This window comes from Neomonachus schauinslandi, chromosome 3 (assembly GCF_002201575.2).
Source record: "Neomonachus schauinslandi chromosome 3, ASM220157v2, whole genome shotgun sequence".
Classification (NCBI taxonomy): Eukaryota; Metazoa; Chordata; class Mammalia; order Carnivora; family Phocidae; genus Neomonachus; species Neomonachus schauinslandi.
This window is the reverse complement of record NC_058405.1, coordinates 186,509,291-186,524,208: the sequence shown is the minus strand read 5'-3', so window position 1 is coordinate 186,524,208 and position 14,918 is coordinate 186,509,291. Positions and strand designations below refer to the sequence as shown.

At 44.4% G+C, this 14,918-nt stretch overlaps 1 protein-coding gene across 1 annotated transcript in view; it reads right to left on the bottom strand.

The window, feature by feature from the left end:
• Nucleotides 1-5,943, bottom strand: part of LOC110570878 (UDP-glucuronosyltransferase 1-6-like) — a 34,318-nt gene extending 28,375 nt beyond the window's left edge. The window contains 2 exon segments of the mRNA XM_021678946.1: nt 5,094-5,552; nt 5,554-5,943. Coding sequence (XP_021534621.1) covers nt 5,094-5,552; nt 5,554-5,943 — 849 coding nt within the window.
• Between the last annotated feature and the right edge of the window lie 8,975 nt (nt 5,944-14,918).

Genomic DNA, 14,918 nt, shown 5'->3' with positions numbered 1-14,918 from the left:
GAAAGAAAAACAAACCACAAAAGACATTGTAGACATTGGCCTAAGTCATGTACTTTAAAAAGTACCTATTAAGAATGACTTGGCATTTTGGGGTTTTGTTCCCCTGACTTGCCTGGGATTCAATCCTCAGCTCAACCAATAAATGTAGAGGCTGCAGCCCTAGTGACTATTACTTGTAGAGACCCCTGAAAGGAGACCAGATGGCTCAGGGAGTGGGCAAAGGATCCCTGGGGCCCCTTACCACCCAGCTGGGGCCCTGCTGGTAAAAGTCACTGATAGTCATGTGGCATTGATTTAGATCAGCATTTCTCAACTTCGGCACTATTGGGGGACAGATAATTCTTTGTTGGGTGTGGGTGCGTGGGTATTTCTTGTGCTTTACAAAGGATTTTTAACAGCATCCCTGGCCTCTAAAATTAGACAGTGTCATCCCCTAATCAATGACACCAAACATGTCTCTAGACATTATCCCCCAGGGTTGCAAAATTGCCCCTATTTGAGAACCACTATCTAGATGACTCCAGAACACAAGACAACCTGGGAACAGAAGAACTAGTCCTGAGGAATTGGGATCTAGTCTTCTGAGAAAATGCTCCCCAAAGAATGGTGCGAGAAAGTCATGTTGTTCGGATCAGCTTGCAGAAAGAATGTTTCAGCCTGCATTGAGTGAAGGTCCAGAAAAGAGAGGGGCAGGGGCCATGGCTTCCCCTGACAGTCCACCGAGCCCCTTCGCACACTGCCCTCATGATCCTCAGTCTGTGAGGAGTGAGGCACATGCTGTCAGCCCCATTGTGAGATGAGAAGACTCAAGTCCAAGGCCACGTGGCCAGAATGAAGCTCCTCAGATCCGCTGACTCATCCTTCTCCCTCCTTCCTTCTCTTCATGGGGCTCCTACCCTCTAGGTCTTGTATAGCTGGGAAAAGAGTTCTGGGCAGGGTGCCTGGGTGGCTCAGTTGGTTAAACGACTGCCTTCGGCTCAGGTTATGATCCTGGAGTCCCGGGATCGAGTCCCGTATCGGGCTCCCTGCTCGGCAAGGAGTCTGCTTCTCCCTCTGACCTTCCTCCCTCTCACCTTCCTCCCTCTCATGCTCTCTGTCTCTCATTCTCTCTCTCTCAAATAAAAAAAAAAAGTTACTTCTAGGGGCACCTGGGTGGCTCAGTCGTTAAGCGTCTGCCTTCGGCTCAGGTCATGATCCTGGAGTCCCGGGATCGAGTCCCGCATCGGGCTCCCTGCTCAGCAGGGAGTCTGCTTCTCCCTCTGACCCTCCCCCCTCTCATGTGCTCTCTCTCTCATTCTCTCTCTCTCAAATAAATAAATAAAATCTTTAAAAAAAAATAAAATAAAATAAGCATCCCCCCTTCCTGTTTCACAGCTTCCGCTACAACTCTCCCCACTTTCTGCTTAGCATTTTATACACTAGTGATCCTTTAAAAAAATTATCTTGAACCATCAAGTTAAAATAATTCACTAATAAATTTCATGAGTGACCTTTCAAAAACCATTTTAAAATATCAGAGCTTAAAGTGAAGTCAGACAAGAAAAGACAAATACTGTAGGATATTGGGCGCCTGGGTGGCTCAGTTGGTTAAGCGACTGCCTTCGGCTCAGGTCATGATCCTGGAGTCCCGGGATCGAGTCCCACATCAGGCTCCCTGCTCGGCGGGGAGTCTGCTTCTCCCTCTGACCCTCCTCCCTCTCGTGCTCTCTCATTCTCTCTCTTGCAAAAAAAAAAAAAAAAGAGTTCTGGGCAAACATGTGGCCTCCGAGTGGGACAGTGACAAGGGGGTAGGTTCTACCCTGCCTCAGCCCCTTGCTGCAGCCGGTAGCCTCAGGCAGCTCACTCGGCTTGCCTGGAAGATTTGGTTTGCTCACGTATGGGAAAACTGGACTATCTCCTGTCTGAGGGGCCTGCATTCTGTTACTCCAGCCTAAAGCAGCCTGTCCTGCATGTGTTGTATTTACAGTTTCAAAGTTTTCCCATAAACTCTATCTTCCCTGCCCCCAGCCCTGACCTCTAGAGCGTTCCCATTTCACAGATGGAGAAATGAACACCAGAGATAAGCCACCTGCCTTGGCCACACAGCTGGACTTGAAGCCAAGTCTTATAGTCCTTACTCTACTAATGGAATGGGAACAAAGGAGGGATCCCTGGAGCCAGCAGGGGAGGGACACCTGGTCCTTTCCCACCCTGGCTCAAGCTAGGGCTGGACTCTGGTGCATTACCTCCCACAGCAGGCTAGGCAGAGAGGATGTGCTAGTCCGGGAGCCTGAGCTCCCTGGGTCTGTGTGGCCCCTAAAAGGGAGAGTAAAAACCTGTCCCTGAAGCTTTGAGCAGTTCTCTGCTTTGCAATTGGAAGAGACTAGGATTTATCTCTGAATTCCTTTATTCTAAGGAAAACACCTCAACGGCCCTTCTAATACTGAAATGTCACATCAAACTCTTCTAAAATGGCTCAGTCGGGAGAGCATCTGACTCTTGATCTCAGGGTCATGAGTTCGAGCTCCACATTGGGCGTAGAGATCACTTAAATAAATAAAACTTTTTTAAAAATGGAGATATTGGAAACCTAAGGAAAAGAGATTAGCCATGGGACAGATGGGTCTCAACTAAGAAACAAGGACAGCGGAGAGAGTGTTCCAGCATCTGGCCTGGATTAGAGCCCCTGTGGGCAGAGGGAAAGGCGGAGGGACCAGGTACAGGGTGCACAGGGTTGGAAAGGAGGCCCTGGGTGGGGACCGGGATAAGTGCCTTCAGGACATCTGGTCTCCCCAGTGCGAACCATCGGCCAGGTGCCTGAGCAGCTTCTCTGGGAGCATCTTGTGTAAAAGCAACCAGGAAGCCCTCTGAGAGGGCCAAGTCCCACCTGGGGCAGAGGAGGCAGGAGGAGCTGTAATCAATCACACTACTGTGGGTGTTGGGGAGTGATCTCATGTTCTGTTACACACAAGCCTGGCAGCACACAGGTGACCCTGAGAATAAGCACACCTCCCCAGATTGTGAATCATAGCATTATTGCAAGGAGTGTTCACCAGGCTCTGGTTTTTAAAAGGCTCTGCACATTAGCAAAAGCGTAATAAGAAACTTAATTATAGTTGTTTTGTAGGTAGGCCAATAGTTACCTATAAAACATGCTTGCTGATTTAATAAGCAAAATCAAATTTCATTGTTTATTAATTTGAATTTCTTGGATTATTTCTGAAGTCAAATATGTTTCTAAACTTTTAGTGGCCCTTGTATGGTGGGCTATGTGTTGCCTGATCCAGTTATTTGCCTCCTAAAGAGTGTTTGGGTTTGTTTCATTGTTGTTGGTTTGTTTCCAGCTATACATCAGGTCTTTATTTTTCCTGATCTATGATGTATCTTCTTTTTTAAGTAATCTTTTTAGATGAAGTCACATAACACAATTAACGATTTTAAGTGAATGGTAAATGCATTTAGTACATTCACCGTGTTGTGCAACGACCACCTCTAAATGATTCCAAAACATTTCCATCACGTCAAGTACACATTTTTCCCCACAGTGTTGAAATGGTTTGATCATCTAACAACAACAAAAAAAAAAACCCTCTTTAATCACTTTAATTCCTAATATAAAAATACAAGTTGATAATTACATATTGTGTAATACAGAAGGTTCTCTATGGTGGACATTTGGGTAACAGCTGAGATGCCAATGTAAGTTCATGATGTTCAAAAAAATGCATTCACTACAGTTTGCTTTGCAATATGACTAAATCTAATTCTTTTTGCAAAAATAGGATGGTCGGGACGAAAGGTACCAAAAAAGCGATTTCTTTTCCTTTTTATGCCAAATGTTTCTTATAATATTTTTGCTTATTAATTACTTGGTTAAATTTTCCTGGCATGTGGGATTTGTATTCTGTGCCACACGCTTCCTGGACCCAGTCCAATTATGCTCATTGCCCCTGCTCCTGCCAGCTCTCAGGGCTAGGACCAACTGTCCAACGTGCTAACAAAGAAATTGTCAGATGTGAAAGAAGAGGGATGAGGGTCTCTGGGACCTATTTGAGGCTTTCTTTCTGATGAAAAGTGCATTGAAAAAGAGAATTCTGCTGGGAAAGAGTGATCTGAAGCCTTTCAAAGGTATAAATATTAAAACAAAAACAAAGAACTCACAAGTTTTTAACTTTCCATAGTAGCTCTGGGCTCTCTTCCCATATGTCAGGAAGGCATCTAAGAGCATTTGCCTTAGGTCAGAGGTCAATATACTTTTTCTATAAAAGGTCAGGTAGTAAATATGTAGGCTTAGTGGGCCACATGCATCTCTGCTACATATTCTTCGTGGTTGCTGTTTTTAACACCCCTTTAAAAATATAAAAACAAGGTGACTGGGTGGCTCAGTTGGTTAAGTGTCTGCCTTTGGCTCAGGTCATGACCCCGGGGTTCTGGGATCGAGCCCCAAGTTGGGCTCCCTGCTCAACAGGAAGCCTGCTTCTCCATCTCCCTCTACCCCTCTCTGCGCGCCCCCCCCCCCCCACACACACACACACTTGCTCTCTCCTTCTCTCACTCCCTCTCTCTCAAATAAAATAAAAATTAAAAAATGAAATAAAAATATAAAAACCATTCTTAGCTCTGGGCCATATTAAAAAAACAGGCCTCTGGGCAGATTTGGTCCACTAGCTGCCATTTGATGATCTCTGCTTTGTGGGCCCAGAAAAAAGCATGTTACAGAGGTGGGAGAATGGGTTTCCCCATGGACTGTCCTCTCAGCAATGCATCCTCTTGTTCAAGCCTTCATCTGTTTCTTCAACAGGTGGTTGTACGATTTAGACTGGAAATTTCTAAGGCTCATTCTATGTTCTGTGACGGTCCCCAGATGACCTAGCTAAAGATACCTCCTATTGTTGCCAGGCATGCCCCCTGTCTTCATCCAAAGCCTCAGCATCATTCAGAACCTCATCCTCAGATCCATACCCTTCTACTCTGAGCCCAGCATCCCCTTCTTCAGGAAGCCCTCACAGGTGACAGTTGGCTAAGAGCGCAATGAGTGAGGGAAGATTGAGCGTGTAAGAACAATGTCTGTGCATTAAGAAACAGAGCAATCAAAAAGAAATAAAACTACCAACCTGAGACAGGACTCCTTTCTTCTTGCAGTTGGTCCCTCCAATGAAAACCATGTTGGGCATGACCGGTCTGGGATACTCAAACACAAAGTCATATCTTAACAGCCAAACGGAGCCCTTCCGATACAAGGTGGGTAAGTGCACATCTCTCTTGAGGATATTGGAGGGGAGGTCTTCATACTTTGAATACAGGCAGTAGAACAGATAGGTCTCCAAGTAATTAACGAGGTAGTTGGCCACCCGTTGGGGGAACGTCATCTGGTCTGAGAACTGAGTGTAGCATCTGGGAATGTGCGACACAGGGTTTGGGCTCCTGCTCATCATATGCTCCAGGGAGCATGGGAAGCCCCTGAAGAGGTACACAGAGGGCAGGCCCAGGTACTCGGCCAGGATGACCCCGCAGGGTAGGGCTGGGTCTGTGAAAAGGGCATCGAACTTGCTCTCCCTGAGGACACTCAGGGTGGCCGGGGTCCTCCAGGAGGCTCTGGCAATTGGTGAAGTACATGTCAATAACCATCATGCTATTCCTGTACTCCATCTGAGCAGCGTTCAGGAGCCTTGTCTCAGCAAAGTGATTGTTTCCAAAAGAGTGGTAGCGATTCTCCAGCTCTTTCTGATCGAATGGCACTGGGTAGCTTTTTCTTGTGTAGTGCCTGGATTCCTTCAGAAGCAAATTGACTTCTGGTACCAGCACCACAATGTCGTGCCCCTTCTGACTGAGGAGCTCAACTATGTCCTTCATACTGAGCCAGTGGCTTCCATCCTGAGGGACCACCAGCAGCTTGTCACCTACAACCCCCGCCCAGAGCACTAAGAAGAGAACTTTCTGAAACATGTGGAGGAGGCAGGCCATCTGGGGGAGAGTACAGGTAGCAACAAGAATAAACAGTTCACGCTCTCTAAACCTCACGGGCTCCTGGCTCTTTTCCCTAAACAAACTAGTGCTCTTTATAGCCCCTGCCCACCTCTCCTTGCTCTGAATTTTGCCCCTTGTTTTAAAAGAACCTAAATTAATATTTAACCATTTTTATGGTTCAAGTGAACCTGAACCAATGAGGTCTCTTACCAGATTTCACCTGAGCTTCTGGGTTTATTTTTCTCTTTCTCTCCACCATTCAGCCTCCCCTTCCCAAACCCAGTCACACTTGGAGGACAGCTTGTGAGGGCCCTGGAGGCTGGTGGCAGGCCTCTGTCCTGAGTTTTCTGGATTCCACAGCATGGGGATGATGTCCACAGACGAATAGCTCTCAGCCCTGCTCCGCTTCCTCAACTTTTCTCCGAGAGGAAGTGTCAGCAGATGCCAAATTCAAGATTTGAAATAACAGAACGGAGCTGCCTACTCCAGCTCCTGGTGATCCGGTTACCGCAGCCCATAGCTGGATTAAAAAGTGGCCTGCAGGAAGCTGAGGGGACACAGAGGAGTCTGATCTAGCTCCCCCCGTTCTCTGGGGTAAACCACTGTTTGGGGGAGCTTTCTGTTCTATCAGAGACCGAATCTAATCCTGAAGATACATGCTCTAAGACCAGAATTCCCACTTTGACCATGGTTAAAAGCAAAAGTTTTGGAGTCAGCCTACCCCTTCCAAGCTGTGCATTCCCACTGCTCTGTGCCTGACTTCCCCATCTCTCAAATGGGAGTTGCCTCTGTACCACCCCCCGGAGGGGTGGGGGGAGGCCTGTGAAAATTAGTGAGTCAGTTTGTAATCCGCGGGTGCCCAGGAGAGGTCCCTTGGAGGGGCTCCCTCTGGCTGTCATCAGGCAGCTGGGTTCTATGTGATATGAACTAAGGAGCACTCTGGTGGTCAGGAAGTAGCCCCTAAAGCCTCAGCAATTGAAAGATCCAGCTCTACACTGTCAACGCAAGAGTATAGGAGAAATACAAGGGGACAGAAGAGGAGGTGGAAAAATTAAAAGGGAAGAAAATGTAGAAATATAAAACCATGGGAATGCATCCTGTGACAAGGCATTTGACAACAGCAACTGACCAACCAGCAGTCAAAATAAAACGGAGGCTCTAGCATCGGGAGCCTTGACACCTGTAGAATGCTTTCTGGCTTGCAAAACAGGTTCCCATTGTCGTAGCGTCCTAGGGTCTCTGCAACAAAGTATCACACACTGGCTGGCCCAAACAGAAATGTATTCCCACAGTTCTGCAGGCCGGAAGTCTGAGACCAAGGCATCAGCAAGGTTGAGTCCTTCTGGAGGCTCCAAGACAGAATCTGTTCCTCTCTCCTAGCTCCTGGTGGTTTGCTGGCAATCTTTGGCATTACTAGATAGATGCAGGCATCACTTCATCTCTACCTTCATGTTCACCCTTCTTCCTGTGTATGTCTTTGTCTGAATTTACCCTATTCATTAGGACACCAGTCATACTGGATTAGCGCCCACCGCCAATGATCTCCTCTTAACTAACATATTTCCAAAAAAGGTCACATTCCGAGGTACTGGGTATTAGGACTTCAACACATCTTTCCAGGGATACAAGTTAACCCATAGCGCTCATCTATCATCTCACACAATTCAAACCCCAAAGTACAGGTCCGATCATCCTTGTACATGCGAGAAACTGAGGCTTGCTGCTTTACAGAAAGGGCATTTTGGGGGAACTTCTGCAGCTCAGAAGGAAATACAAGAACTGGACCCTTCCAGACCCGCCATTCTCAAATGTTTCCATCTCAGGACTCCTTTACCCTCTTGGCAACAATGGAAGACCCCCCCAAAACTTTTGTTTATGTGGGCCATGTCTATCCAGATGAACTCTTTCAGAAACTAAAACTGACACATATAAAAAAGACTTCCTCGGGGCGCCTGGGTGGCTCAGTCGTTAAGTGTCTGCCTTCAGCTCAGGTCATGATCCCAGGGTCCTGGGATCGAGCCCCGCATCAGGCTCCCTGCTCGGCAGAAGCCTGCTTCTCCCTCTCCCACTCCCCCTGCTTGTGTTCCCTCTCTCTGTCAAATAAATAAATAAAATCTTTAAAAAAAAAAAAGACTTCCTCACTCATTTACAATAACAAGAATAAGCCCATGACAAGTTAGCATGACTGACGTTTTTTGTGAAAAAAATACTCTATTTCCCCAAAGAAACAAAAAATTGGTCAGAAGCGCGACATTGTTTTACACATTCTGCAAGCAAGCCCTTGTGATATGAACGTCTGTCTGGCTTGGTAGAGGACAGCAGGACTCTGCCACCCGCCTCTGCACTCAGCCTATCCAACACCACACCTTACAGAGCCTTTGGAAAACTCCACGGTACCATGGTGAGAAGATGAAGTGGAAAAAGCAAGTAACGTCTTAGCACTATTATGAAATCATTTGATCTCAGAGACTCCCAGGAAGGGTCTCAGGGATCCCTCAGTTTCTGTACTTTGAGAATCACTGCTCTAGATCAGAGGATGGCAAATTTTTTTTTTCTGGAAAGGCCTAAATAGTACATATTTGAGCTTTTGTAGGCCCTTGCCCTAGTTAATGATACAAGCCAAGAGATCACCTCTTCCCTGTCCTCCATATCCACATGGTTCACTCCCTCCCTTCATGTCAGCTTTGGTCAGTGTCATGTCCAAAAGACCTTCTCCGGTGAGCTCATTATTAAATAACCCAGCCCAACACTAGAAAGCCCTTCACCCTCCTTATATTTCTCTGTTTCATTCATCACTACCTAACCTATTGTTTACTTATGCGTCTCTCCCGACTAGACTGGGAGCACCCCGAGGGCAGGAACAATATTTGTTTTGTTCTCTACTGTATGCCCTGTGTCTAGAAGAACGCCGAGCATACAGTAGGCTCTCCACAAATGTTTGCTGATTAATGAATGAGACTTTGGTTTACCTGTTTTATTCCTACATTTCTTTTTTCCTTTTTTCCTTTCTTTTCTTTTTTTTCTTTTTTTTTATTTTTTTTATTTTTTTTATTATTTTTTTTTTTTAAAGATTTTATTTATTTATTTGACAGAGAGAAACACAGTGAGAGAGAGAACCCAAGCGGGGAGAGTGGGAGAGGGAGAAGCAGGCTTCCGGCGGAGCAGGGAGCCCGATGCGGGGCTCGATCCCAGGACCCTGGGATCCTGACCTGAGCCGAAGGCAGATGCTTAACGACTGAGCCACCCAGGCGCCCCCTTTTTTTTCTTTTTTTAAGCAGACTCCATGCCCAGCATGGAGCCCATCACGGGGCTTGAACTCACCACCCTGAGATCAAGACCTGAGCTGAAACCAAGAGTCAGACGCTTAACCAACTGAGCCGTCCAGGCACCTCCCTCCTACATTTCATTTTCATGATTCTTTCCAAGTTGTGAGAATTCACATATGAAATTTAAGGAACCATGTGCTCTTTTTTGAGAAGAAACTGGTCAATGGCATTATGAGCATGTGATGGGTCACTTGCCTTTTAGGAAGTTAAGATCTGAGAAGTCTAAGTGTAGCCAGCAGGTGGTGAGGGCCCTGGAGCAAGATTTGGACAGCTTGGAGCCCACTTCCAGCCCTGCTCCCTGTCAGCCTGGGGCATGACCCATCTCCTCACTGGTTTCTCAACTGAGACCCAGAGAGAGGGTCATATTTATCCTACCACATGACCGAGGGAGGTCCAAGAGGATGATAGATGTGGAAACAGGCTGTCTAAGTGAAAGGTGGTTCCTGGCATGGCTAGAACAGACTTGCCCACAGATAGTCACGCACAACTGAACTGTCACAAAAGGTCTTGTCATAACCCATGCCTGTTGGCTCAAGAGGCATGCTGGGACCTAGGAAAGGAGAAGAAGCCTGAGGAATGGCACAGAAGGCACCATCCCAAGCACATCCCCAGGAACGCAGCCAAGATGCAAATTCATTGCAACCTCCTCCAGGGAGGGACACCAGCAAGATTTCCCACTTACAATGATCAGAGTCTGGAGGGGGGCAGCATCCTGGTTTGTGTCCATCTAGATAGCAATAAGACCCCAAGATGGTTACAAAGTGAGCACAGAACAGGTCCACCCCTCCAGAGCAGGCAGGAGCTAAGCAGGTCCTTTCTAAGAGCAATACATCGGGAGGCAGAAAGGCTTAAGCAAGTATGTGGAGGTGGAAGAAGCGAGATGTGCTACAGACCTCAGCTGCTTCACACCAGACCCCCATTCTGCTGAGGACCTTGGCCTGGGCCCTTCCTAGCAGAGCCTTGCTCTGGTCTTTGTGTTGTTCAGCAAGAAGGCTGGGAAAAGGGGGCAGAGCAAGATGGTGGAGGAGTAGACCTGGATTTCATCTGGTCTCAGGAATTCAGCTGGATAGGGATCAAACCATTCTGAACACCTACGAACTCAACAGGAGATCGAAGAAAAGAATAGCAACAACTCTCTGAACAGAAAAGCGACCACTTTCTGGAAGGTCTTTTCTGATTTGTTTAGAGTATATTTTCTGGGGACATCGTTACCCTGTTAGCATTTTGTTCTCTCATTCATCTATTCTCCTCTGCACAAAATGACAAGATGGAAAAAATCACCTCAACAAAAAGAACAAGAGGCAGTACCGACTGCCAGGGACCTACTCAATACGGACATTAGTACGATGTCGGACCTAGAGTTCAGAATGATGATTTTAAAGATACTAGCTGGGCTTTAAAAAAGCATGGATGTTATTAGAGAAACCCTTTCTGGAGAAATAAAAGAACTAAAATCTAACCAAGTTGAAATCAAAAAGGCTATTAATGAGGTACAATCAAAAAGGGGGGCACTAACTGCTAGGATAAATGAGGCAGAAGAGAGAATCAGTGATACAGAAGACCAAATGATGGAAAATAAAGAAGCTGAGAAAAAGAGAGATAAACAACTACCAGATCATGAGGGCAGAATTCGAGAGATAAGCGATACCATAAGATGAAACAACATTAGAATAATTGGGATCCCAGAAGAAGAAGAAAGAGAGAGAGGGGCAGAAGGTAGATTGGAGAAAATTATAGCAGAGAACTTCCCTAATTTGGGGAAGGAAACAGGCATCAAAATCCAGGAGGCACAGAGAACCCCTCTCAAAATCAATAAAAATAGGTCAACACCCCAACATCTAATAGTAAAACTTATGAGTCTCAGAGACAACGAGAAAATCCTGAAAGCAGCTCCGGAGAAGAGATATGTAACCTACAATGGTAGAAACATTAGATTGGCAACAGACCTATCCACAGAGACCTGGCAGGCCAGAAAGGACTGGTGTGATATATTCAGAGCACTAAACAAGAGAAATATGCAGCCAAGAATACTATATCCAGCTAGGCTGTCATTGAAAATAGAAGGAGAGATAAAAAGCTTCCAGGACAAACAAAAACTAAAGGAATTTGCAAACACGAAACCAGCCCTACAAGAAATATTGAAAGGGATCCTCTAAGCAAAGAGAGAGCCTAAAAGCAACATAGACCAGAAAGGAACACAAACAATATACAGTAACAGTCACCTTACAAGCAATACAATGGCACTAAATTCATATCTTTCAATAGTTACCCTGAATGTAAATGGGCTAAATGCCCCAATCAAAAGACACAGGCTATCAGATTGGATTAAAAAACAAGACCCATCGATATGCTGTCTGCAAGAGACTCATTTTAGACCCAAAGACACCCCCAGATTGAAAGTGAGGGGGTGGAAAACCATTTACTATGCTAATGGACATCAAAAGAAAGCTGGGGTGGCAATCCTTATATCAGACAAATTAGATTTTAAACCAAAGACTGTAATAAGAGATGAGGAAGGACACTATATCCTACTTAAAGGGTTTATCCAACAAGAAGATCTAACAATTGTAAATATCTATACCCCTAACATGGGAGCAGCCAATTATATAAGGCAATTAATAACAAAAGCAAAGAAACACATCGACAACAATACAATACAAATAGTGGGAGACTTTAACACCCCCCTCACTGAAATGGACAGATCATCTAAGCAAAAAATCAACAAGGAAATAAAGACTTTAAATGACACACTGGACCAAATGGACTTCACAGACATATTCAGAACTTTCCATCCCAAAGCAACGGAATACACATTCTTCTTTAGTGCCCATGGAACATTCTCCAGAATAGATCACATCCTAGGTCACAAATCAGGTCTCAACTGGTACCAAAAGATTGGGATCATTCCCTGCCTATTTTCAGACCACACTGCTTTGAAATTAGAACTCAATCACAAGAGGAAAGTCGGAAAGAACTCAAATACATGGAGGCTAAAGACCATCCTACTAAAGAATGAATGGGTCAACCAGGAAATTAAAGAATAATTTAAAAAATTCATGGAAACCAATGAAAATGAAAACACAGCTGTTCAAAATCTTTGGGATACAGCAAAGGCAGTCCTAAGAGGAAAGTATATAGCAATACAAGCCTTTCTCAAGAAACAAGAAAGGTCTCAAATACACAACCTAACCCTACACCTAAAGGAGCTAGGGAAAAAACAGCAAATAAAGCCTAAACCCAGCAGGAGAAGAGAAATAATAAAGATCAGAGCAGAAATCAATGAAATAGAAACCAAAAGAACAGTAGAACAGATCAACGAAACTAGGAGCTGGTTCTTTGAAAGAATTAACAAGATTGATAAACCCCTGGCCAGACTTATCAAAAAGAAAAGAGAAATGACCCAAAGCAACAAAATCATGAATGAAAGAGGAGAGATCACAACCAACACCAAAGAAATACAAACAATTATAAGAACATATTATGAGCAACTCTAGGCCAGCAAATTAGATAACCTGGAAGAAATGGATGCATTCCTAGAGATGTATCAACTACCAAAACTGAACCAGGAAGAAATAGAAAACCTGAACAGACCTATAACCGCTAAGGAAATTGAAGCAGTCATCAAAAATCTCCCAACAAACAAAAGCCCAGGGCCAGATGGCTTCCCAGGGGAATTCTACCAAACATTTAAAGAAGAATTAATACCTATTCTTCTGAAAGTGTTCCAAAAAATAGAAATGGAAGGAAAACTTCCAAACTCATTTTATGAGGCCACCATTACCTTGATCCCCAAACCAGACAAAGACCCCATCAAAAAGGAGAATTACAGACCAATATCCTTGATGAACATGGATGCAAAAATTCTCACCAAAATACTAGCCAATAGGATCCAACAGTACATTAAAAGGATTATTCACCACAACCAAGTGGGATTTATCCCTGGGCTGCAAGTTTGGTTCAACATTCGCAAATCAATCAACGTGATACAATACATTAACAAAAGAAAGAACAAGAATCATATGATCCTCTCAATAGATGCAGAAAAAGCATTTGACAAAGTACAGCATCCTTTCTTGATCAAAACTCTTCAGAGTATAGGGATAGAGGGTACATACCTCAATATCATAAAAGCCATCTATGAAAAACCTACAGCGAATATCATTCTCAATGGGGAAAAACTGAGAGCTTTCCCCCTAAGGTCAGGAATGTGGCAGGGATGTCCACCATCACCACTGCTATTCAACATAGTATTAGAAGTCCTAGCCACAGCAATCAGACAACAAAAAGAAATAAAAGGCATCCAAATTGGCAAAGAAGAAGTCAAACTCTCACTGTTTGCAGATGATATGATACTTTATGTGGAAAACTCAAAAGACTCCACCCCAAAACTGCTAGAACTCGTACAGGAATTCAGTAAAGTGGCAAGATATAAAATCAATGCACAGAAGTCAGTGGCATTCCTATACACCAACAACAAGACAGAAGAAAGAGAAATTAAGGAGTCGATCCCATTTACAATTGCACCCAAAACCATAAGATACCTAGGAATAAATCTAACCAAAGAGGCAAAGGATCTGTACTCAGAAAACTATAAAATACTCATGAAAGAAATTGAGGAAGACACAAAGAAATGGGAAAATGTTCCATGCTCATGGATTGGAAGAACAAATATTGTGAAGATGTCAATGCTACCTAGAGCAATCTACACATTCAATGCAATCCCTGTTAATATACCATTTCTTATTTCTTTTTCAAAGAAATGGAACAAATAATCCTAAAATTTGTCTGGAACCAGAAAAGACCCCGAATAGCCAGAGGAATGTTGAAAAAGAAAAGCAAAGCCGGCGGCATCACAATTCCGGACTTCCAGCTCTATTACAAAGCTGTCATCATCAAGACAGTATGGTACTGGCACAAAAACAGACACATAGATCAATGGAACAGAATAGAGAGCCCAGAAATGGACCCTCAACTCTATGGCCAACTAATCTTCAACAAAGCAGGAAAGAATGTCCAATGGAAAAAAGACAGTCTCTTCAACAAATGGTGTTGGGAAAATTGGACAGCCACATGCAGAAGAATGAAACTGGACCATTTCCTTACACCACACACAAAAATAGACTCAAAATGGTTGAAAGACCTAAATGTGAGACAGGAGTCCATCAAAATCCTAAAGGAGAACACAGGCAGCAACCTCTTCGACCTCAGCCACAGCAACTTCTTCCTAGAAACATCGCCAAAGGCAAGGGAAGCAAGGGCAAAAATGAACTATTGGGACTTCATCAAGATAAAAAGCTTTTGCACAGCAAAATAAACGGTCAACAAAACCAAAAGACAACCGACAGAATGGGAGAAGATATTTGCAAATGACATATCAGATAAAGGGCTAGTATCCAAAATCTATAAAGAACTTATCAAACTCAACACCCAAAGAACAAATAATCCAGTCAAGAAATGGGCAGAAGACATGAACAGACATTTTTCCAAAGAAGACATCCAAATGGCCAATAGACGCATGAAAAAGTGCTCAACATCGCTTGACATCAGGGAAATCCAAATCAAAACCTCAATGAGATACCACCTCACACCAGTCAGAATGGCTAAAATCAACAAGTCAGGAAACGACAGATGTTGGTGGGGATGTGG